The sequence below is a fragment of the Erythrolamprus reginae genome, chromosome 10 (assembly GCF_031021105.1).
Source record: "Erythrolamprus reginae isolate rEryReg1 chromosome 10, rEryReg1.hap1, whole genome shotgun sequence".
In the NCBI taxonomy this organism is placed as follows: domain Eukaryota; kingdom Metazoa; phylum Chordata; class Lepidosauria; order Squamata; family Dipsadidae; genus Erythrolamprus; species Erythrolamprus reginae.
Genome location: NC_091959.1, coordinates 16,491,459 through 16,515,137, shown reverse-complemented (window position 1 = coordinate 16,515,137; position 23,679 = coordinate 16,491,459). Strand labels below are relative to the sequence as shown.

Sequence of the window (23,679 nt, the reverse complement as noted above, 5' to 3'; positions counted from 1 at the left end):
GGGCATCAGCGAGGAGCCGGGGTTTCCCCTTTGCGTGGGCGGCTGGGAAACCCCGATCTTCGTTTGCTCGCTGCTGCTGCGCTGAGCAGATCAGCTGCTGGGCGGCCGAAGGAACCTTCCCTGGGTCTTCCCCCTCTTGCTGGCGGGCGGGCGAGCGGCGGGCATCAGCGAGGAGCCGGGGTTTCCCCTTTGCGTGGGCGGCCGGGAAGACCCAGGGAAGGTTCCTTCGGCCGCCCAGCAGCTGATCTGCTCGGTAGCGCAGCAGCAGCGAGGAGCCGAATCGGGGTTTCCCCTTTGCGTGGGCGGCGGGGAACGCAAACTCCACCATCTACGCATGCGCGGCCATAGAAAAAAAGGGCACGCATGCGCAGATGGTGTTTTTACTTCCGCAACCCTACATCGCGAAAAATCGATTATCGCGAGGGGTCTTGGAACGGAACCCTCACGATAATAGAGCGATCACTGTACTTATCTTAAACCAAGAGAAAAATATACACAACAGAAATTCTGACTAAAACTGAAACACAATCTATGTCTGAGTTTAATCCAACCGATAATTATCGACAATATACTAACAATATAACTCACAAATATCTTTTATCCACAAAATTAATAAACATAACCAAAACTAAGTTGTCACAATGTATACTCCTGCTATCTTGCAGCTACTACCCCCCCCTTTTTCTACCTCATCTAAAATCTTTACTATATTACCTACCTACTAATGCATATATCAAAGCACTACCGGTACTTTATTCGTTAAACTACTATACTTCATAGATATAAGGCTATGTAAATACGAATACTGAATACAATACAGTGATACCTTGTCTTACAAACTTAATTGGTTCCGGGACCAGGTTCTTAAGGTGAAAAGTTTGTAAGACGAAACAATGTTTCCCATAGGAATCAATGGAAAAGCGATTAATGCGCGCAAGCCCAAAATTCACCCCTTTTGCCAGCCAAAGCGCCCATTTTTGCGCTGTTGGGAATTCCCCTGAGGGTCCCCTCCATGGGAAACCCCACCTCGGGACTTCTGTGTTTTTGCGATGCTGCAGGAGAATCCCAGCATCACAAAAACAAGCGCTTCGCTGGCAATTGAAGTCCGGAAGTGGGGTTTCCCAGCGAAGGGAGCATCAGTGAAATCACAGCATCGCAAAAGCACGGAAGTCCTCGAAAACCCACCTCCGGACTTCTGTGTTTTTGTGATTCCCCTGCAGCATCACAAAAACACGGAAGTCTGGAGGTAGGGTTTCCCATGGAGGGGAGCCTCAGGGGAATCCCAACAGCGCAAAAACGGGTGCTTCGCTGGTAACGGAAGTCCGGAGGTGGGGCATCCCAGCGGCGGCGGTGGGTTTGTAAGGTGAAAATAGTTTGTAAGACGAGGCAAAAAATCTTAAACCCCGGGTTTGTATCTTGAAAAGTTTGTAAGACGAGGCGTTTGTAAGACGAGGTATCACTGTACAAATATTTATAGATAAATGGTTGAAATGAATATACAACAATACAGTATATGTATGTTACTATGTAAAAAGATTTCTTGCCTCACACCCCTCCTATTTTTCTTTTTGTATTCCCCTTCCCCATTAATAAAGTACTGTATATATATATTTTAAAAACTTGCCAAATTCCCCTTTAGGGGTTGGGAAGCAGAGACCCCATGCAATATCCAGGAATCAGCTGGAAGTAAAAAGCTGTTAAAAAAATAAAGAACCAAAACAGCTGTCTTTGCCCACCCCTTGTCCGGTAGCTTGACAATCTCAAACCGAAATGTGAATAAGTTATCATTAGGAGCAGCAGAGACTTGCATTAGTATGCCACAGTAAATTTTCAACTGTCATTGCAATTGGATTATGTACTTCCTGCTCCGGGAAAAGATTTGTTTCCCTTAACAGAGTGCAACACAGCTCGAGTTTCAAAAGGACATCCGCTGGCAATCTGTTCCTTTTCCAGCCTACGGCTTGTGTTGAACAACCCAAAACCTGGGGATTTATCTAAGGACCCAATCCATGGAACTCTAGGTTTACTCATGTGTTGGACTTCAAAATGTGTTTGTGAGTGACATAGGGGGAGGTTTGGTAGGGAAGGTTTACCTATTTGCCAACGACTCTAAAGTGTGCAATAGGGTTGATATTCCTGGAGGCGTCTGTAATATGGTAAATGATTTAGCTTTACTAGATAAATGGTCAAAGCAATGGAAACTGCAGTTTAATGTTTCCAAATGTAAAATAATGCACTTGGGGAAAAGGAAGCCTCAGTTGGAGTATTGTATCGGCAGTTCTGTGTTAGCAAAAAAAACCAGAAGAGAAGGATTTAGGGGTAGTGATTTCTGACAGTCTCAAAATGGGTGAGCAGTGTGGTCGGACGGTAGGGAAAGCAAGAAGGATTCTTGGCTGCATAGCTAGAGGTATAACAAGCAGGAAGAGGGAGATTGTGATCCCGCTATATAGAGCGCTGGTGAGACCACATTTGGAATACTGTGTTCAGTTCTGGAGACCTCACCTACAAAAAGATATTGACAACATTGAACGGGTCCAAAGACGGGCTACAAGAATGGTGGAAGGTCTTAAGCATGAGATTAGTTGGGGGGAAAGATCAGAAGCAACGTGAGAAAATATTATTTGACTGAAAGAGTAGTAGATCCTTGGAACAAACTTCCAACAGACGTGGTTGGTAAATCCACAGTAACTGAATTTAAACATGCCTGGGATAAACATATATCCATCCTAAGATAAAAATACAGGAAATAGTATAAGGGCAGACTAGATGGACCATGAGGTCTTTTTCTGCCGTCAGTCTTCTATGTTTCTATCACAATCTGAGATACACAAAATCACATACAACGGCAAAGTCTACACATACATCAAGCTTAGAACATGGAATCATAGGGCTTCAAGAGACCTCAGAGGTCTTCTAATCCAACCCCCTGTGTTCAAGGTAGGAGACCACACCATTAAAAAATACGTTGTGATTCTTTAAAAAGTGCAGTGGAGAGCAACCAGTATGATTAGGGGACTGGAGGCTAAAACAAGCAATGAATAGTTGCAGGAACTGGGCATGGCTAGTCTAGTGAAGAGAAGGACCAGGGAAGACAGGATAGCAGCCTTCCAATAGTTGAGGTGCTGCCCACAGAGAGGAGGAAGGGGTCAAGCTATTCTCCAAAGGCCAGACAAGGAATGGATGGAAACTGAACAAAGAGATATTCAACTTGGAAATAAGGAGAAATTTTCTGACAGTGAAAGCAATCGACCAATGGAACAGAAGTTGGTTTTGGAAGTTGTGGGAGCTTCATCACTTGAGACTTTCAAGGAGATTGGACTCCATTTGTCAGAAATGGTGTAGGGTCGCCTGTTTAGGCAGGGGGGGGGTTACAAGGTCCCTTCGTATTCTGTTAATCCCAAACAAGTGGTTGTCCCGTGATTGAGCATCCACAACTCTGGTAGACAAACTGTTTCACTGATTAATTCTTTTCACTGTCAGAAAATTTCTCCCTACTTCTAGGTTGGATCTCTTTTTGATAAGCTTCCATCTATTGCTTCTTGTCCTTCTCTCAGGTGCTTTGGAGAATAAGTCAATCCTCTCTTCTCTAGGACAATCCCTCAAGTACAGTCCCTCTACCCAAGAATGCCTCTACTTATGAACTTTTCTAGATAAGAACCGGGTGTTCAAGATTTTTTTGCCTCTTCTCAAGAACCATTTTCCACTTACAAACCCGAGCCTCCGAAACTGTAACTGAAAAGGCGGTGAGAAGCCTCCATGGGGCCTCTCTAGGAATCTCCTGGGAGGAAACAGGGCCAGAAAAGGCAGGGAGAGGTCTCTGTGGGTCCTCTCTAGGAATCTCCTGGGAGGAAATAGGGCCTTCACCCTCCCTGTGGTTTCTCCAATTGCACGCATTATTTGCTTTTACATTGATTCCTATGGGAAAAAAATGCTTTTTCTTACAAACTTTTCTACTTAAGAACCTGGTCACGGAACGAATTAAGTTCATAAGTAGAGGTACCACTGTACTATTAATTTTTATTTTATTAATTAAATTTATAAGCCGCCCAACTCCCGAGGGACTCTGGGTGGTGAAAATAGTTATCATGTCCCCCTTAATCTTTCTCTTCGATGGGCTAGACATATCTAGCTCCCCCAACCATTTGTCATACAATTTAGGCTCCAGATCCCTTATCATCTTAATTGCTCTTCTTTGCACTGTCTCAAATCTCAACACCTTTTTCATATCCCAGTGACCAGAACTGGATGCAGTATTCAAAATGTGGTCTTGCTAGTATAGTAGAGTGGTACTATTACTTCTGTGACCCAGGATTACATTGGCTTTTTTGACAACTGCAACACGTTGCTTAAAATCAGGTTGTTCCTTTAATCAGAAATAAGATAAAATGCACAACTTCATAGAAGCCAGACATCAGGAGGATTAACAAGAGTTGGAAAGGGACCTTGGAGGTCTTCTAGTCCAACCTACTGCTCAAGCAGGAGCCCTTCTAGCATTCCAGACAAATGGCTGTCCAGTCTCTTCTTAAAAACCTCCAGTGATGGAGCAGCCACAACTTCTGGTGGCAAGCTGTTCCACTGGTTGATTGTTCTCAGGAGATTTCTCCTTATTTCTAGCTTGGTTCTCTGATAGCACCTTAGTAACTAATGGAAATGGAATAAGCTTCCATCAGCTTTTGTCTTTATTTGAGTCTGAAAAAGTGTTCCAGACTCCTGATTTTTGGCTAACTAACTTGCTTTTGCTCCAACTATGAAGAAGCACAAGACGGGAATTTCACAGTAATTAAACAGACTGCTGTTCTGGCTCCCACCCTTGCCAAAGAGATAATTCTTTAATTCAACAATTGGACGGAGCCAGACGCAGGGAGACCGCAGGGAAAGCCAAGCTTTTTGCTTCCCTTCAATTTAGTTTGTACTTGTCATCAGGTTTGGCACTTCTGAATCACCACCACCATCAATTTCTTCTCTCAGAGGGACAAGGTAGCAGATAATGGCCAATTTGGTTCTCTGCCCAAGAAGACAATTCAACAGGCTGGGCAAGATGGAGGACTAAGGATGAACTCACATCCTGCCTTAAGCCATCATGTAATTTGGCCTTGATGGAAGGGCTGCTGCTGCAATTCTAGCTGGAAACTATGGTTTGTGACTTATGTGCATTGTGATTAGGTTAATAAACTCTGAAAACCTAATTATAATGTCTCTTGCTAAGGATCCTTTCTGTGTCCTTAAATGGTTCCCCAGCTAGATGTGTTAGAACAGGGGTCTCCAAACATGGCAACTTGTGGACTTCAACTCCCAGAATTCCTCAGTCAGCTGGCTGAGGAATTCTGAGAGTTGAACTACACAAAATTGCCAAATTTGGAGACCTCTGTGTTGGATTCTGGGAGTTGAAGTCCACAAGTCTTAAAGTTGCCACGTTTGAAGTCCATGAGCTAAGCATTCAGGGAGTCAGAATCAAAACATAGAAACATAGAAGTCTGACGGCAGAAAAAGATCTCATGGTCCATCTAGTCTGCCTTATACTATTTTCTGTATTTTATCTTAGGATGGATATATGTTTATCCCAGGCATGTTTAAATTCAGTTACTGTGGATTTATCTACCATGTCTGCTGGAAGTTTGTTCCAAGGATCTACTGCTCTTTCAGTAAAATAATATTTTCTTATGTTGCTTTTGATCTTTCCCCCAATTAACTTCAGATTGTGTCCCCTTTTTCTTGTGTTCACTTTCCTATTAAAAACACTTCCCTCCTGGACCTTATTTAACCCTTTAACATATTTAAATGTTTGGATCATGTCCCCCCTTTTCCTTCTGTCCTCCAGACTATACAGACTGAGTTCATTAAGTCTTTCCTGATACGTTTTATGCTTAAGACCTTCCACCATTCTTGTAGCCCGTCTTTGGACCCGTTCAATTTTGTCAATATCTTTTTGTAGGTGAGGTCTCCAGAACTGAACACAGTATTCCAAATGGGGTCTCACCAGCACTCTATATAGCGGGATCATAATCTCCCTCTTCCTGCTTGTTATACCTCTAGCTATGCAGCCAAGCATCCTACTTGCTTTCCCTACCGCCTGACTGCACTGTTCACCCATTTTGAGACTGTCTGAAATCACTACCCCTAAATCCCTTTCTTCTGAAGTTTTTGCTAACTTAGAACATCTGCAGAATGCCTGGCTGAGAACAGCTGCAGTATTATGCTCGGAAAACAATCCACATGTTCTTTGCTTTTTTTCTGCTTCAGCAGTCAAGGATAGCAAAAGATGTTGCCTTTGAAAATGTATGTGGTTGTCTCCAGGATCCCTCCCTCCCTAAAAGCCTCCTCCACCTACTCAGTAATTGCTCATGCAAATTGAACTGTTAACTGCCTCCCACCTTCTCAAAGTGCGTGGGAACTCAGCAGAACAACTCAGAACAATTTCGTAGTTTTGCACGCATCCCCCCCCATCCAACTTTTTCTTCTAGGGGTATAAATGCAACAGGACTGAGACAGATGCCTTGGGCAAATGTGAATATGTTCAAAGGGTGACAAAAAATAGTGGACGGAGGGGAAAGTTACTCTTCAACTGTTTCCTAGAATTGTGTATAGGTAGTCTTCAACTTACAACCACAATTGAGCCCAAAATTTCTGCTGCAGAACAAGACATTTTTTGTTAAGTGAATTTTAACCCTTTTCACAACTTTTCTTGCCATAGCAGTGAAGTTGTTAAAATTACTGTATTTTTCAGCGTATAAAAGGCATCTTTTTCCTCCCTAAAAAAGGCTGAAAATTTGGGTGTGTCTTATATCCTGAATACTGTATACCTTTTTTTTAAAAAAAGCTTTTTTCTAACCCTAATGAGGCACTAACAGCTTGAAGGCTTCTTTCATTGCTAATAGCTCCAAAGAATGTTTTTTCCAGTCCTAACCGGCTTGCAGGGTTTTCATTGCTACTCTCTCCAAAAAAGTTTTTTCCCAGCCCTGTTTTTGCAGGCTTTTTTTGTTGCTACTCACTCCATCCCATTCTGAATTCTATTCTATTTTTTAAAATTATTATTATTATTATTATTATTAATTAGATTTGTATGCCACCCCTCTCCGTAGACTTGGACTCCTGCTCCCCTCTCCGGAGACTCCGGAGAGGAGCGGCATACAAATCTAATAAATAATAATAATAATAATAATAATAATAATAATAATAATAATAATAATCTATTCTGTTCTGTTCTTCTATTCCAGAAATCCTTAAATTTGGCAACTTTAAGCCGCCCTGAGTCTGCGGAGAGGGGCGACATACAAATCTAGTTAATAATAATAATAATAATAATAATAATAATAATAATAATAATTATTATTATTATTATTATTATTATTATTATTATTATTATTATTAAGACTTGTGGACTTCAACTCCCAGAATTTTCCAGGCAACTATGCTGGCTGGAGAATTCTGGGAGTTGAAGTCCACAAGTCTTAAAGTTGCCAAGTTTGAAGACCTCTGTTCTGTTCCATCCCACCCCATCCTATTTTGCATCCCATCCCATCCCAATTCCATTGAAATTAAATGCACGTCAATTTCCTATTAGACCGAATGCTGTTGCTGCTTTCAGAACGAGCCTCTGCCATCTGTGCTATAATCCGCCATATTGTCACTCCATATGAAAAATAAATCTCACAACCTCCACAGCAGTTGGCAAAGCAACCAACTATTTATTTCTGTTTGAAGAGCTAGGAAAGGCTGTTTAAAATCCAGATTTAAACTGCACACAGCCCACAACAGGGGCAGGTTTCAAGATTTAAAATAAGCAAGATTATATGGAGTACTTTGGGCCAAGTTCAAGAAGTTGGAGGAACTTTCTCCAAGTTGGGAGTAGTTAGATTTGATAACTTCTAGTAATAGAAACTGTTTTCTCAAGTTTACTTTGAAGACAATTTTCCCCAAAGGCTACAAGTTCACTTTTGGTGGGCTGAGATATGGTAGTAGAGAAAAGAGTCTGAAGCAAATATTTGATTCATTGGGATTCATCAAGAGCTGGGGGTGGTGCAGCAGGTAGAGTGCTGTACTGCAGACCACTGAAGCTGACTGCTAGATCTGTAGGTCAGCGGTTCAAATCTCATCACCGGCTCAAGGTTGACTCAGCCTCCCATCCTTCCGAGGTGGGTAAAATGAGGACCCGGATTGTGGGGGCAATAGGCAGGCTCTGTTAAAAAAGGACTATTGCTAACATGTTGTAAGCCTCCCTGAATCTAAGAAGAAGGGCGGAATAAAATTCAAATGAATAAATGAATGAATGAATAAATAAATAAATAAATGTGACTGTTGAGAGGGATCTTAGAGTCTTAGTAGACAACCAGCTAAACATGAGCCAGCAGTGTGCAGCAGCAGCTAGGCTATTGCCCCCACAATCTGGGTCCACATTTTATCCACCTCGGAAGGATTGAAGGCTGAGTCAACCTTGAGCCGGTGATGAGATTTGAACCGCTGACCTTCAGATTTACAAGTCAGCTTCAGTGGCCTGCAGTACAGCACTCTACCTGCTGCGCCACCCCGGCTCTTTATTTATTATTTATTTATTTATTAGATTTGTATGCCGCCCCTCTCCAAAGAAGAGAACTGCACTGAAAGATGTTGAAACAAAATGCCTAAGCCATGCCCACAGTGTGGTAGTAAAAATGTTGGTAGCCCATCACTGCTTCTTCCTCTCTAAGCAGCCCCGGACGCTATGCAGGCCACAGCAAGCAATTACATCATTTCCCCCAGCAATTGTCCTCTTTGTGCAATGAGTAGTATGGTGACCTAGAAGTAGAGCTCTTGTCTCACAACCAAGAGGCTGTGAGTTCAATCCTAGGTAGAGGCAGATATTTCTCTGTAGGCACAATGAGAATATGTCTGCTGAACAAAACTCCGCATTGGTGATAGGAAGGGCGTCTGGCCAGTAGACACTTAACTCCATTCAGTTGCCCAGACTCCGCCCTGCAAGGGATTTGGGGAGTCGTTAAAAGATGATGATGTTCTCTTTGTGCAATCAAGAAGAGGAGGTGAAGGAGACTCAAGCAGGATTAAAGAAATCTTGTCCAGGCTCCTAATGAAGCTCATCAAGATGTCCTCCACACTCAGAGGCTTGTGTATCTCAAGGCTTTATCAAACTGACATTCACAGCAATTAAACTTGTTTAGCGTCAACTAAACAATGCCACTTGGCGGGACCCAGGGGAAGAGCCTTCTCTGTGGTGGCCCCAGCCCTCTGGAACCAACTCCCCCAGAGATTAGAATTGACCCCACCCTCCTTGCCTTTCGTAAGCTGCTTAAAACCCACTTCTGCCGTCAGGCATGGGGGAATTGAGATACTTTTCCCCCCTAGGCCTTTACAATTTTATGCATGGTATGTCTGTATGTATGTTTGGTTTTTTATTATAATGGGTTTTAAATTGTTTTTAGTATTGGATTATTGTTATACACTGTCTTATTATTGCTGTTAGCCGGCCCGAGTCTCCAGAGAGGGGCGGCATACAAATCAAATCAAATCAAATCAAATCAAATCAAATCAAATCAAATCAAATCAAATCAAATCAAATCAAATCAAATCAAATCAAATCAAATCAAATCAAATCAAATCAAATCAAATCAAATCAAATCAAATCAAAGAAAGAAAGAAAGAAAGAAAGAAAGAAAGAAAGAAAGAAAGAAAGTCTCCGGCAGTCTTCCCCAATCTGCTTTCCAGATGTGCCCGCCTGCAACGCTCATCACATCAGCCCAGAGGAGGCTGCTTAGAGTGAAGACCTGCCTGGGATAACTGGAGAACGCAGAAGAAACCACTGGCTTGGTGGAAGGCATCTCTAAAAGGGAACTGGATTTGGGCCAGGGAATGTTTGCGCATTCGCTGTAGCATAAGCCGGAAAGGAACAGATGCTGGGTGGGAGACCAGCTGAAGATGTCAGCTGCTGCTTTCATGATGAAGCTACCAGAAGCATCTGGCTAAGAAGCTAACAGAATGCCAGATGAGAAGAAGCATCTTTGGACCAAAGCGATGGGCTCGCTTTCCTCTTCTACAAAAAAAAGGAGACAACACACAAACTGTTCCCTGTCTTACAAGGCAGACAATCTTAACGTCAATTTACCGCCATTTGTTTGAAGTTATGATGGGGCCTGACAAAGTGACTTGTTATGTTTCTTGCCACATTTTCCCATAGGAATCAATGTAAAAGCAAATAATGCACGCAAACCCATTAGGAAAGAAATAAAAGCTCGGAATTTGGGTGGGGGTAGGAGGAGGAAGATGGGTATCCTCAAAGTTACGCTTGCACACACGCACATACATACACACACGCACCACAGTTGTGTGATTGTGATTCAGGCACTCAACAAACTGGCTCACATTTACGAAAGCTGCAGCATCCTGTGATCACATGATTGCAATTGCAACTTTTCCATCTGGCTTCCAATAAGTCAATGGGGAAGCCTGCGGGAAAGATTACAAATCGTTATCATGTGATGCCTCGCTTAATGACCACGGTGGTTCACTCAACGAACGTCATAAAACGGTGTGGTCACGTGATGACTCACTTAACAATTGCACACAATAAGTCTCCTGGCTCCAGTTGTGGCTGTACATCAAGGGCTGCCTAATAATGACTATAATGACAGCAGAAAATAAATGGCTAATATATTGCAGCAGAAACTTTTCAGCTGTTTGCCGCCGGAGGAAGTGGTGGGTGGAGGAGTGGTGAAATCAATTTCCTGTCCTTCTACAACCACCTTTGTTCCTTTGGCTTGAATAAGCTGCAAGAGGTTGGTGGACAAGACTGGAGTCCTATACACAGGATGGGGCTGTGTTGGATTAGACTTACTCACTCCAAGGAAGGAAAGGGCCACCTGGGAAAGGTTTCTTCCAATCCTATGACTCATGCCCAGGTGTAATGGAAGGCAGTCTGGATTCCCAGGAGGGATTGGGTACAATGGAGGAATAAGAGGCAACTCAGTTCAGATAACTTGGGTAAGAGAAAGAGGGCAAAGGGGACTCCACCCTATCAGTTCCTAGAGCAGTGGTTCTCAACCTTTCTAATGCTGCGACCATAGTTCCCTCTAAGCTGAGCAGTGAGCAATCGCTCACTTAAAAATCATCATCAACTCAGAGTTTTCCAAACCTGCCCAGAAGCCGAGAGGGAAAGAGTGAGAGGGAAGGAGAGAGAGAGGAAGAGAGGAAGAGAGGAAGGAAAAGAGAAAGAAAAAGAATGGGAGTAAGGAAGAGAGAAAGAAAATCAAAATCTAGTTTGAAACTAGCTCAACTATTTAAGTGGCATTTTGATATTGATAGAGTTGCCCTATTATGAGCTCACTGTTATAGACACACAGTACAGTATTTTATTTTGAAATTCTCTGAGGCAAAACAGGGTGGGTTGTTTATTTGTTTGTTTGTTTGTTTATTTATTATTTCTGTGCCGCCCAGTCCCGAAGGGACTGCTGCTCAGACACTATTCTTTTCCGCCCACCCCCCCAAAAAATTAGAGGGAACACTGGCAGCGACCCCTTAATACAGTTCCTCATGTTGTGATGAGTCCCAACCATAGGTCTAGCGCCAATTCTCCCAACAGAGAGAATCGAGAGAATTGATGACCAACAGGCACAAGCGAAGCCTTTCACCCCTGGACTAAGCAGACCCCTCTTGCACCAGGGACAGGTCTCTGGAGATGGGACCTTCCTCTCAATCCCCAGAAACTCTGCCAGATTAGTAGAGAGCATCGTGAACGTTCCTCTGGAGCAGGGATCCTCAAACTTGGCAACTTTAAGACTTATGGACTTCATCTCCCAGAGTTCTTCAGCCAGCTGTGTCTAGAGGTGGAGCTCTTGTCTCACAATCAGGAGGTTGTGTGAGTTCGATCCCAGGTAGAGGCAGATGTAGGGTCTCCTGCTTGGGCAGGAGGTTGGACTAGATGACCTGCAAGGTCCTTTCCAATTCTGTTGACATCTGTCAATTTATTTTATTTATTTTTATTTTATCACTTAAATTTATCTGCTGCCCTTCTCCTAATAGACCCAGGGCGGCGTAAAAAAGTCTTAAAGTTGCCAAGTTTGAAGACCTCTGATCTGGAGTCTAAGCTGGGCATCTTGGTGGATTCCACCAGGCTGCTTGCCATAAAGTCTGGACCAGGACTCACTGCTCACAGTCACTCATGCCCTCATCACCTCGAGGTTCGACTACTGTAATGCTCTCTACATGGGGCTACCTTTGGAAAATGTTCGGAAACTTCAGATCGTGCAGAATGCAGCTGCGAGAGCAATCATGGGCTTCCCAAGGTATGCCCATGTTACACTCCGCAGTCTGCATTGGTTGCCGATCAATTTCTGGTCACAATTCAAAGTGTTGGTTACGACCTATAAAGCCCTTCATGGCACCGGACCAGAATATCTCCGGGACCGCCTTCTGCCGCACGAATCACAGCGACCAGTTAGGTCCCACGGAGTTGGCCTTCTCCGGGTTCCTTCAACTAAACAATGTCGTTTGGCGGGACCCAGGGGAAGAGCCTTCTCTGTAGCGGCCCCGACCCTCTGGAACCAGCTCCCCCCGGAGATCAGAACTGCCCGCACCCTCCTTGCCTTTCGTAAAGTTCTTAAAACCCACCTCTGCCATCAGGCATGGGGGAACTGAGACATCTCCCCAAGGCCTATACAGTTTATACATGGTATGTTTGTGTGTATGCTTGCTTTTAATAATGGGGTTGTTAGTGTTTTTAAAATTATTAGATTTGTTCTTACATTGTCTTTGTTATTGTTGTGAGCCGCCCCGAGTCTACGGAGAGGGGCGGCATACAAATCTAATAAATAATAATAATAATAATAATAATAATAATAATAATAATAAAGTCACAGGTGAGACTATCATGACAACAAACGGCATCTACATTAAAAAAAAAAACCCTTTTAAAACCATCTACTTTGCAGGACCAGGGCCTTAGTTCCCCACCAGAGTCAATGTTCTTTTGTCTTTGCCGGTCTATTTTAGTCTGCAGTGCTGGTTTTGATCTTTACAACTTATTTTATCTATATATTATTATCGATATTATTTTGATGCAACAACTTTGCATTTTCTCAGGTGCCTTAATTCAATTTCTTCTATTCTCATCTAGGTGTATTACCTTTAATGTTGTTCTAGGGTTGTGACACGGTTTGAAAAGCAAGGAAGCACAAATTCAGCATCTGACTCATTAAAAGAGCCCCATCCCAGGCTGCTTCCCGCAGCTGTAAAAACAGAGGTGGCTCCTTTCAGAAAGTGACAGATGAGACGGAATTAATGCTCCCATGTTCCAAAGCACATCTGCCACAATTGCACATGAAACACCCACACCCCTCTTCAACTATTGTGAGTTTCTTAAAAAGAACATTTTAACTTGCGTTATTCTGCAATAGATTAGATTATAACCTACACAGTATTAAAAAAAAATGCAGCACACCCAGATAATCTGAAAATTTGCACAAAGAAAGTTTGCTTGTACAGGGATTCATTCACACCAGTTTCCATCTCTGAAGTGCAGAAAATTATAATTTCTGTCATCTACTCAAGCAGCATATACTTGGATGACATTTGATTTGGGGAAAACAGTAAAGGCTCAAATGTCTTCAGCTTTGTTGTGGAATTGAATCCAGTACCTAAGAATGCCTCTACTTACTTACTTACTTACTTACTTACTTACTTACTTACTTACTTACTTACTTACTTACTTATTAGATTTGTATGCCGCCCCTCTCCGAAGACTCGGGGCGGCTAACAACAATATAAAAAGACAATGTAAACAAATCTAATATTAAAAACAATCTAAAAAACCCCAATTTAAAAAACCACTCATACATACAAACATACCATGTATAAATTCTATAAGCCTAGGGGGAAGGGAAATTTCAATTCCCCCATGTCTGACGACAGAGGTGGGTTTTAAGGAGCTTGCGAAAGGCAAGGAGGGTAGGGGCAACTCTGATATCTGGGGGGAGCTGGTTCCAGAGGGTCGGGGCCGCCGCAGAGAAGGTTCTTCTCCTGGGTCCCGCCAAACGACATTGCTTAGTTGACGGGACCCGGAGAAGGCCAACTCTGTGGGACCTAACCTGTCGCTGGGATTCATGCGGCAGAAGGTGGTCCCGGAGATAATCTTACACCGAAAGGCTCCTCTGGCAGCCCAGAAAAGCCCGAGATGGCGGGGATTAAAGGGGAAATGGCAGGAAACTGGTCAGGCCTTCATGCCACTCTCAAATTTCCTGGGAAATTTTTCCAGGCTCGAGTTCTTAAGTAGAAAATGGTTCTTAAGAAGAGGCAAAAAAATCTTGAACACCCAGTTCTTATCTAGAAAAGTCCTTAAGTAGAGGCGTTCTTAAGTAGAGGTACCAATGTATTTTTTGGGGATGGGGTGGTGGTGAGAGAAACAGACTGGGCAAATAAAGACTAGATGAATCACTTGCATTTCCTTTGCAAACAGCATCAGGGATCCAATTCTACCCCATAAGAAAAAAAGGATGACTCTCCCGTTATTCCATATTTTGCCAACTGGTTGTTCTCTATAGGGGCTTAATAGGTTAACAAATCCTGCTTGATTCCACCATTTAAGTTTCATAAATTATCACAGTACCATTTGGAGGAAAGTTGGGGGGGGGGGGACACTTCTGGAAATACTGCTGAGAACTGAATATTGGTCTTGGATCATTTTCTCTAAAAGTGTTTGGATTATGACACTTCAGCACAGACTGTCCGTTAGTCAACGACTTCATTTTACTTTTTTGGCTATATACTGCATGGTGTCATTCATACTACTTATAACACTGTTTCCCAACCTTGGCAACTTGAAGATATTTGGACTTCAACTCCCAGAATTCCCCAGCCAGCAAATGCTGGCTGGGGAATTCTGGGAGTTGAAGTCCAGATATCTTCAAGTTGCCAAGGTTGGGAAACACTGACTTATAAGATGGGCAGCCCTACAGATTTGATAGTTTATCCATCTATTCCTATCACGATAGCTGGATAAGTAGATATAAATTTGATAGTTTATCTATCTATTCCTTCCCGAGAGAAAGAGGGGTGAAGAAGAGAAGGAGGGGGGAGGGAGGGAGAGTGAGAGAAGAAAGAGAGAGGGAGGGAAAGAGAAAGAAAGAGAAAAGTAAGAAAGAGAAAGAAAGAAAGAAAGAAAGAAAGAAAGAAAAGAAAAAGAAAGGAACTAGGAATGTAAACTGGTCATTTCTGCAATGGAGAAAGTCATAGAAACATAGAAGACTGACGGCAGAAAAAGACCTCATGGTCCATCTAGTCTGCCCTTCTACTATTTCCTGTATTTTATCTTAGATGGACATATGTTTATCCCAGGCATGTCTAAATTCAGTTTCTGTGGATTTACCAACCACGTCTGCTGGAAGTTTGTTCCACGGATCTACTACTCTTTCAGTCAAATAATATTTTCTCATGTTGCTTTTGATCTTCCCCCCAACTAACTTCAGATTGTGTCCCCTTGTTCTTGTGTTCACTTTCCTATTAAAAACACTTCTCTCCTGAACCTTATTCAACCCTTTGACATATTTCCTTCTGTCCTCCAGACAATACAGATTGAGTTCATGAAGTCTTTCCTGATACGTTTTATGCTTAAGACCTTCCACCATTCTTGCAGCCCGTCTTTGGACCCGTTCAATTTTGTCAATATCTTTTTGTAGGTGAGGTCTCCAGAACTGAACACAGTATTCCAAATGGGGTCTCACCAGCACTCTATATAGCGGGATCACAATCTCCCTCTTCCTGCTTGTTATACCTCTAGCTATGCAGCCAAGCATCCTACTTGCTTTTCCTACCGCCCGACCACACTGCTCTCATGTTGCTTTTGATCTTTCCCCCAACTAACTTCAGATTGTGTCCCCTTGTTCTTGTGTTCACTTTCCTATTAAGCCATCTCAGGACGGCAGGAGACAGAACGGCACACAACATTTTCTAGCTTGAGGCCACCATCACAGCTTCTGCAATAACCAGGGTGCCAAAACAATTAGATTGAGGTGGGAATATTTCCTGGCTGCCGGACGATCTTCGTCATTTGCTCCAAACTGCCTTTCTGGATCCTTCTCCAATTTGGCTGCTCCCATTGGTCCAATATGATCAGCACTCATCAACACCAGAAGGGCACACAACAATCAGGTTGTGTGTGTGTGTGTGTGTTGGAAACCATCGATTAGCAGAGAGTCACAGCTGCGGTTGATGTGCTCACCCCTAGGCAGCTTAAAATGGTGTTTGCTTTTTTTCACACTTAAGTCGCCCTCTGGGCTCAAGTTTGCTTTGTAGGGTGTGAGCTTCCATTTCTAAAATAAATAAACCTTTTAAAATCAGATGGGGCGTGAAACGTGTCAGCAACCTGGTGCCCTGCTTGGGACAGGCATCAAAGCAGGATTCTCACTTCAAACTCTAGATTGGAGGTCTTCAAACTTGGCAACTTCAAGACTCGTGGACTTCAACTCCTAGAATTCTCCAGCCAGCATAGCTAGAGAATTCTGGGAGTTGAAGTCCACGAGTCTTGAAGTTGCCAACCTTGGGGACCTCTGCTCTAGATTATTTATCACCATCCAATATCAATCGCAATTGTTAAAAAACTGAAATTCTGACTTTGTTGCAGAAATGACCTTTTTGCTCCTAGTTTTCCATAACCTAATCCGATATACACTGCTCAACAAAATGAAGGGAACACTCAAAATAACACATCCTAGATCTGAATGAATGAAATATTCTCACTGAATACTTTGTTCTGTACAAAGTTGAATGTGCACAACAGCATGTGAAATTGATTGTCAATCAGTGTTGCTTCCTAAGCGGACAGTTTGATTTCACAGAAGTTTGATTTACTTGGAGTTATATTGTGTTGTGTAAGTGTTCCCTTTATTTTTTTGAGCAGTGTGTGTGTGTGTGTGTGTGTGTGTGTGTGTGTGTGTGTATATATATATATATATATATATATATATATATATATATATATATATATATATATATATGGAGGGTGGGAGGGAGGAGGAGAGAGAGAAAGATCAAGAACCAATATTCAGATCTCAGTGCTTTTCCAGAAGACAATTCAGTTCTTTTCCCAACTTTCTTGCAAATTATAACAATAATTTATTAAACTTGTTGGACTCTCATGGACTCTTGAGTTGCAAAGCAAACAAAGAAATTACAGTCCCATAAATACAGTAATGGAAAAATACCGAAAAACTGTACTCTCTGCAAAGGCTAAATAAAAGGAGAAATACGACTTAGTGCCTGTGGATTTCTTTTCAAAAGGAAAAGTTTATTACTAACAAAAATTCTGCCCAGAGCCTAGATTCTCCCTTCCCCGTCTTGCGCCACAGAACTACCACTGATAGCATTAAATCTGTCCTAACCAGCTGACCTGCAGATTTTAAAGCCTATCTTTTGGCCACGTTGTACAAAATACTGTACTGGCAATTACCACTAAACATTTTCAGATCAAATTAAGCAAATGCAGAAGAAAGGGAGGGAGGTAGACAAGGAAAGGGAGGCAAGGAAGGAAGGAAGGAAGGAAAGGAGAAAGGCGAAGAAGGAAGGGTGGGAGGAGGGAAGGAAGAATAGAAGGAAGGAAGGAAGGAAAGGAGAAAGGCGAAGAAGGAAGGGCGGAAGGAAGGGTGGGAGGAGGGAAGGAAGGAAGGAAAGGAGAAAGGTGAAGAAGGAAGGGCGGAAGGAAGGGTGGGAGGAGGGAAGGAAGGAAGGAGAGAAGGAAGGAAGGAAAGGGGAAAGGTGAAGAAGGAAGGGCGGAAGGAAGGGTGGGAGGAGGGAAGGAAAGAAGGAGAGAAGAAAAGGCGAAGAAGGAAGGGTGGGAGGAGGGAAGGAAGGAAGGAAGGGTGGGAGGGAGGGAGGGAGGGAGGGAGGGAGGGAAGGAAGGAAGGAAGGAAGGAAGGAAGGAAGGAAGGAAGGAAGGAAGGAGAAAACCGCCTCCCAGATCTAAAAGCACCATGTTTGCTAGCTGGGATCCCTCCTTCCTAGGTACCTTAGAAAAAGTGAAACTGATTTTTCTCAATTAGAAGCCAAGCATCCTAAATAAAGACCAGTACTGTATTATCGTTAAGTCCTCTTGGCCTCCTTTCCTCATCCTACCGGGTATCTGCACCAAAATCCTATTAAATTCCACCTCAACCTGCTTTCGTCCCAAGAATACATCCTGGGTTTGACCCCAGAGGTGGGCTGCTAAGGTGGAAGGGTGAGGTGTGCTCCTCTCCGTGGCTTTGAGTGCGAGCGGAGTCCAGGGCAATTCTGTTACTGCACCTGGGCAGGTAGCAAAATCGCGCAGGGACACCACTAGCACACTCAGAGCCACAGGGGTAAGCACACCTCACCCTTCCCCCTTAACAACCCACCTCTGGTTTGACCTAAGCGCTGCATGCATATATAAGATAAGGCCAAGCCAGGATCAAACCAGGATCTGGCTTCCTCCAAAACAAGGGAAGAGTGAAGGAGAAGAGGGAGGGGGAAGAGGGGGAGCGGGACGGCCAGCAGTCGGGCTCCCAATGGGCGGCTCCTTCCACAAGCCAGAAGCCCAGCGGCGGCTCTTTCGCTTGCTGGCTCCCTTCACCTCTGGGCGGAAAGGAAGAAGCACCAGGCGTCCCGTCCCGTCCCCCCCCACTGCTGGGAGCCTCCCAGCAACAGGCAGCCCGGAGCCGCCTTCCTCCCTCCCTCCCTCTTTCCCTTCTCTTCCTTCCTTCCTTCTTTCTCTCCTCTCCTATCTCCCTTCCTCCCTCTCTCCTTTCCTTTTCTCCTTTCCTTCTCTATCTCTCTTCCTCTCCTCCCTCCCTCCTTTTACTCCTTCCTCCTCTCCTTTCTTCTTTCTTTACTTTTCTCCCTTCCTTCCTTTTTCTCCTCCCTCCTTTCCTCCTCTCCCATCTCCCTACTTTCTCTCCTCCTTTCCTTTTGTTTCCTTCCTTCTCTCCTCTCCTATCTCCCGTCCTTCCGTCCTTCTTCCCTCCCTTCTTTCCTTCTCTATCTCCCTTCCTTTCCTCCCGTTTTTTCCTTCCTCCCTTCTTTCTCTCCTATCACCCTACTTTCTCTCCTTCCTTCTTCCTTTCTCCTTCCTCCCTTCTTCCTCCTTTTCTTCTCTCCTGTCTTCCCTCCTTCTTCCATTTTCTCCTTTCCTTCCATCTTCCTTCCTTTTTCTCCTCCCTTATTTCCTTCCTCCCTCCTTTCTTTTCCTTCCTTCTCTCCTCCCTCTCCTCCCTCCCTTCCTTCTCTCCTATCACCCTACTTTTTCTCCTTCCTTCTTCGTTTCCTCCCTTCCTCTCTCTTCCTCCTTTTCTTCTCTCCTTCCCTTCCCTATCTCCCTCCCTCCCTGCGCCCCCCACTCACTCGGCCGCGCTGGTGCCGTTGATAGCGGAGCCGTCGGGCGCGGGGGTCAGCTGGATGGGCCCCGGCTTCTTCTTGGGCATGGCGGCGGGCAGGGCGAGGCCGAGGCCGGAGTGCGGGCGGCGGGGGCTGCAGCTGCCGAGGCCGGCGCTTCCCGGCGGCGCTCGCTCGGTGGGCGCTTTAAGGCGCGGGAGGCGGGCGAGGGGCCGGGGCTCTCCCCCTCCCTCGGGCCGGGCGGCGCGCAGGGCGCATGTGCTCCTGGCTCGCCTCGCCTCACTCGGCCGGCAGCGCCAAGACGCCGCCGCCGCGCTTCCGGCCCTCCTGCCCGGAATGCGGGGGAGACGCCACGCGGGGGGGCGGTCGGTCGGGGGGCGCGGTTCCCCGGGCGGTGGCGGCCCCGGGACGCTCCCCAACCTGGCGCCCTCCGGGCGTTGCCGACCCTTCCTCTGCTGCCCCCCCCTTTCCAGCAAGGTGGTTCGCACCACTCCCAGCTTTTGGCGCTCTTGCTGGACTGTCCCATTTATCCTGAGGGTGTGTGTGTGATGCGGGGGTCAGGCGTCTTCTCAGATGGGAACTTGCCGGATGGTTTGGTGAGGGGCACCATCGTTTTTCTTTGTAAACCTCCCCCCTCCCCCCCCCCCAAAATAGCCTGTATACAGTACAGGTAAGTCCTCAACTTACAACGCTTAATCACTTAATGATTGTCATAGGGGTCAAATAAGCAATGAAGAAACAATCAATGTTAAGATTTTGATTAATATTGTTTCATTGCTTATTTGACCCCTATGACAATCATTAAGTGTTTTTTACCTCATGATTCTTGACAAATGTATCTTTTTCTTTTATGTACGCTGAGAGCATATGCACCAAAGACAAATTCCTTGTGTCCATTCACCCTTGGCCAATAAAGAATTCTGTTCTATTGTATTCTATTAATGATCAAAGTTCCAACGGCACTGAAAAAAGTAGAGTAAGACTTATGGTCGTTTTTCACACTTTGTGGCATCCTCAGGGTAACAGGATCGAAATAGCAATAGCTCTTAGGCTTATATTATATTATATTAAGGGGCGTGCATAAGTGCACTAGTGTGCCTTCCGCCCCATCCTATTGTCTCTCCTATATCTTCTATTCCTATATCCTTTCTCTATTCTTTCATTGATATATTTTATTCCTATATCTTCATTCCTATATTTTATTCCTTTATCTCTTCTATTCTTTCTCTGATATATTTTACTACAAGTATATCCTCTATAACCTTCATTGTGTATTGGACTGACTAACTAACTAACTAACTAACTAATAAATAAAAAATATATACCGCTTCACAAGTGCTTTTCCAGCCCTCTCTAAGCCGTTTACAGAATCAGCCTGTTGCTGCCCCAACAATCTGGGTCCTCATTTTACCCACCTTGGAAGGATGGAAGGATGAGTCAACCTGGAGCCGGTGGTGAGATTTGAACTGCCAAACTTCTGGCAATCAGCAGTCAGCATAAGTAGCCTGCAGTGCTCCACTCTAACCACTGCGCCACCTTGCCTCTTCCAGATACTTGGCAACTGACTTATATTTATGATGGTTGTAGTATCCAGGGGTCACGTGATCTCCTTTTTGCCACCTGACAAGCAAAGTCAATGGGGAAGCCGGATTCCCTTAACAACCATATTACTAATTTAACAACTGCAGCAATTCACTTGAAAACTATGGCAAGAAAGGTCGTAAAGTGGAGCAGAACTCACTTAACAAACGTCTCTCTTAACCACAGAAACTTTGGAGTCAGTTGCAGTCGTAAGTCAAGAACTGCCTATATTTCATTCACCTAGGTCGGAATTTCCCAACTTGGAAACTTTTAAGACCCGTGTAGATTTCAACTCCCAGAATTCCCTAGCCGGCTTCCCACAAGCAAGTGTAATGGGGAGGGGATGGGGAAAGCTGCTTTTGTTTAACGACTTAACATAATTCACTTAGCAACTGTGGTGATGCATTTAACAGCCATCCACCAAAAGACCAGATGCCATGGTGGGTGCTAGGGAGCAGGGGGATTGAGGGTGGCCTTGGTGGAGTTTGTGGCCTCACTCTGGCCAGTGTGGCCCTGAAATAGAGACATAGAAAAGTGGCAGCAGACCAAGAACGTAGAGGGCAATTGCTGGGAAGGGCCAATTCAAGCCCTCCGCTCTCTAGCATCCACCTATGGCACCCACTTGTGGCACCCACCTGCCTGGGACTCCTGCTTCTTCCTGCTTAACAACCTGCACAGTGCTGGAGTTACAACCAGTAGTGGGTTGATACCAGTACTGTAAAAGATGGTGCACCAGTAGCGATCACTGCGCTGCGCGCAACTTCAGGTCTCTTGCGCGCATGTAAGTCTTAGTGTGGTTTTGCTTCTGTGCATGTGCAGGAAGTGAAATCTTGCAAGGGGACGTGCGGGCGTGCAAGATTTGGGTGATTTTTTGCTTACAAAATTTTTTGCTTCATGTAGAATTTACTCCTGAAGGTTTTTTTTACTTGGAAACTGGAATAGGAATTATCCCAGACAAACATTATACCTAGTGACGCATATAATTACTGCAAGTAGAATAATCTATGCCCAAAATTGGAAAAAAATCAAAATATCCTTTCAGAGGGCCAAATTATTGAACAAGTATACAGATGTGCAGAAGGGAGTAAGGGATATTAAGGGAGTAAAAGACAATGAAACTAATAAACTATGGGAAAAATGGTACAAATGGATCCAAAAAAGAAACAAGACAGAATGACATCTAATACCAGATTATAGGAGTATTAAATATATGACAAAGAGAATGCAGATAGGAAACTTTAAAAATATTGATATTTATATTTGTACAAAAATTTTCTTTTCCTAATTGGTTTATGATGAATATATGTACATATTTATAATTTTACCTATCCTATTATTGTTTCTATCTCTTTTAGATGGAAGTAAGTTCTCTTTTTTTTTCAATGAAGTAAAGACAAATTACAAATGTATATAAGAAGGAAAATTATCTGTACGAGATTTTTTGAGACTTTTTTCTCTTTTTAATTGTATCTGAAAACAAAAAACTTTTTTTAAAAATTGCCAAAATCTCACATACACACGTCCCCTTGCAAGATTTTGCTTCCTGTGCATATGCTGAAGCAAAAACAGACTGCAATGTACATTCACGCAAGAGACCAGAAGCTGAGTGCACAGCACACTGATAGCAGCAATAATGGGAATCAGCCGCTGGTTACGACAGCAAGCAGGACTGCGAGGATTGTCACCCCTAAGTGATGTGGTCATGTGCACTGGGATTTATTATCATGTGACAAAAAACCTGGTCCCAATGACTCGTAAATTGAGGAGTATATGCGCTGCACAATGTCCTTGCATTGTCCTTGAGTGGTCTGTGAATCCAATCCCTTCACAATTTTAATATTCTGCGAGGCTCCAAAAGTGGCTGTGTTCACACATTGCCATAAATCAGGATGTTCTCAATTATGGCTTGTTAATTCTGTTGCAAACGCAGGCTTGTTACACTAGCTGTCAAAAAGACAAGCTTTGTTGTGCACAGGTCAATAACGGAAACAATTGTGTCTAGTTCACTCAACTGTGTGTTTTCTGGCAAAGACAACAGACTTTGTCATATCATATACGTCATTTTTATTTATTTATTTATTTATTAGATTTATTTATTTATTTATTAGATTTGTATGCCGCCCCTCTCCTCAGACTCGGGGCGGCTTACAACAATAATAAAACAGTGTACAATGAACAAATCTAATATTTAAAAGAAAATATCTAAAAACTCATTATTTAAAAAACATACAATACATGACATGTTGTGTGTCATCATCCCACTAGCTACTACTGTCATCCTAAGACCGAAGAAGACCACAATCAAGGAATTGAACAACTACAGATCAATTGCTCTAACATCTGTAGTTATGAAAACCTTTGAAAGGTTGTCCCACTTGAAAACCATCACAGATCCCTGCAATTTACATACTGAGCAAACAGATCACCAGATGATGCTGTTGATATGGCTCTACACTACATCCTACAACATCTTGAATCCCCAAAGACGTACGCAAGGGTCATCTTTGAAGACTTTAGTTCAGCACTCATCATCATTCAGACACTCTTCTAACTAAGATGAACTAGCTAGCAGTATCTGAATACACTTACAAGTGGAACACAAGCTTGGTTCTACAACTCAGCAAGACCGACACTGTATACTGCATGAGTCAAAAAGAGGGCCATGAAAATATTTACAGATCCCTCGCATCCTGGACACAAAGTGTTTCAACTCCTACCCTCCAAACGACGCTATATAAGCATGGCACACCAGAATAACTGGACACAAGAACAGTTTTT

At 43.7% G+C, this 23,679-nt stretch overlaps 1 protein-coding gene across 1 annotated transcript in view; it reads right to left on the bottom strand.

Annotated features, from left to right (window-relative positions):
- Window positions 1-19,640, bottom strand: part of MAP2K1 (mitogen-activated protein kinase kinase 1) — a 51,764-nt gene extending 32,124 nt beyond the window's left edge. The window contains exon 1 of the mRNA XM_070762673.1: window positions 19,330-19,640. Within this exon, the coding sequence (XP_070618774.1) occupies window positions 19,330-19,409 (80 nt within the window). The 5' untranslated portion in view covers window positions 19,410-19,640. The remainder of the gene's footprint in view (window positions 1-19,329) is intronic.
- Window positions 19,641-23,679: the final 4,039 nt, after the last annotated feature.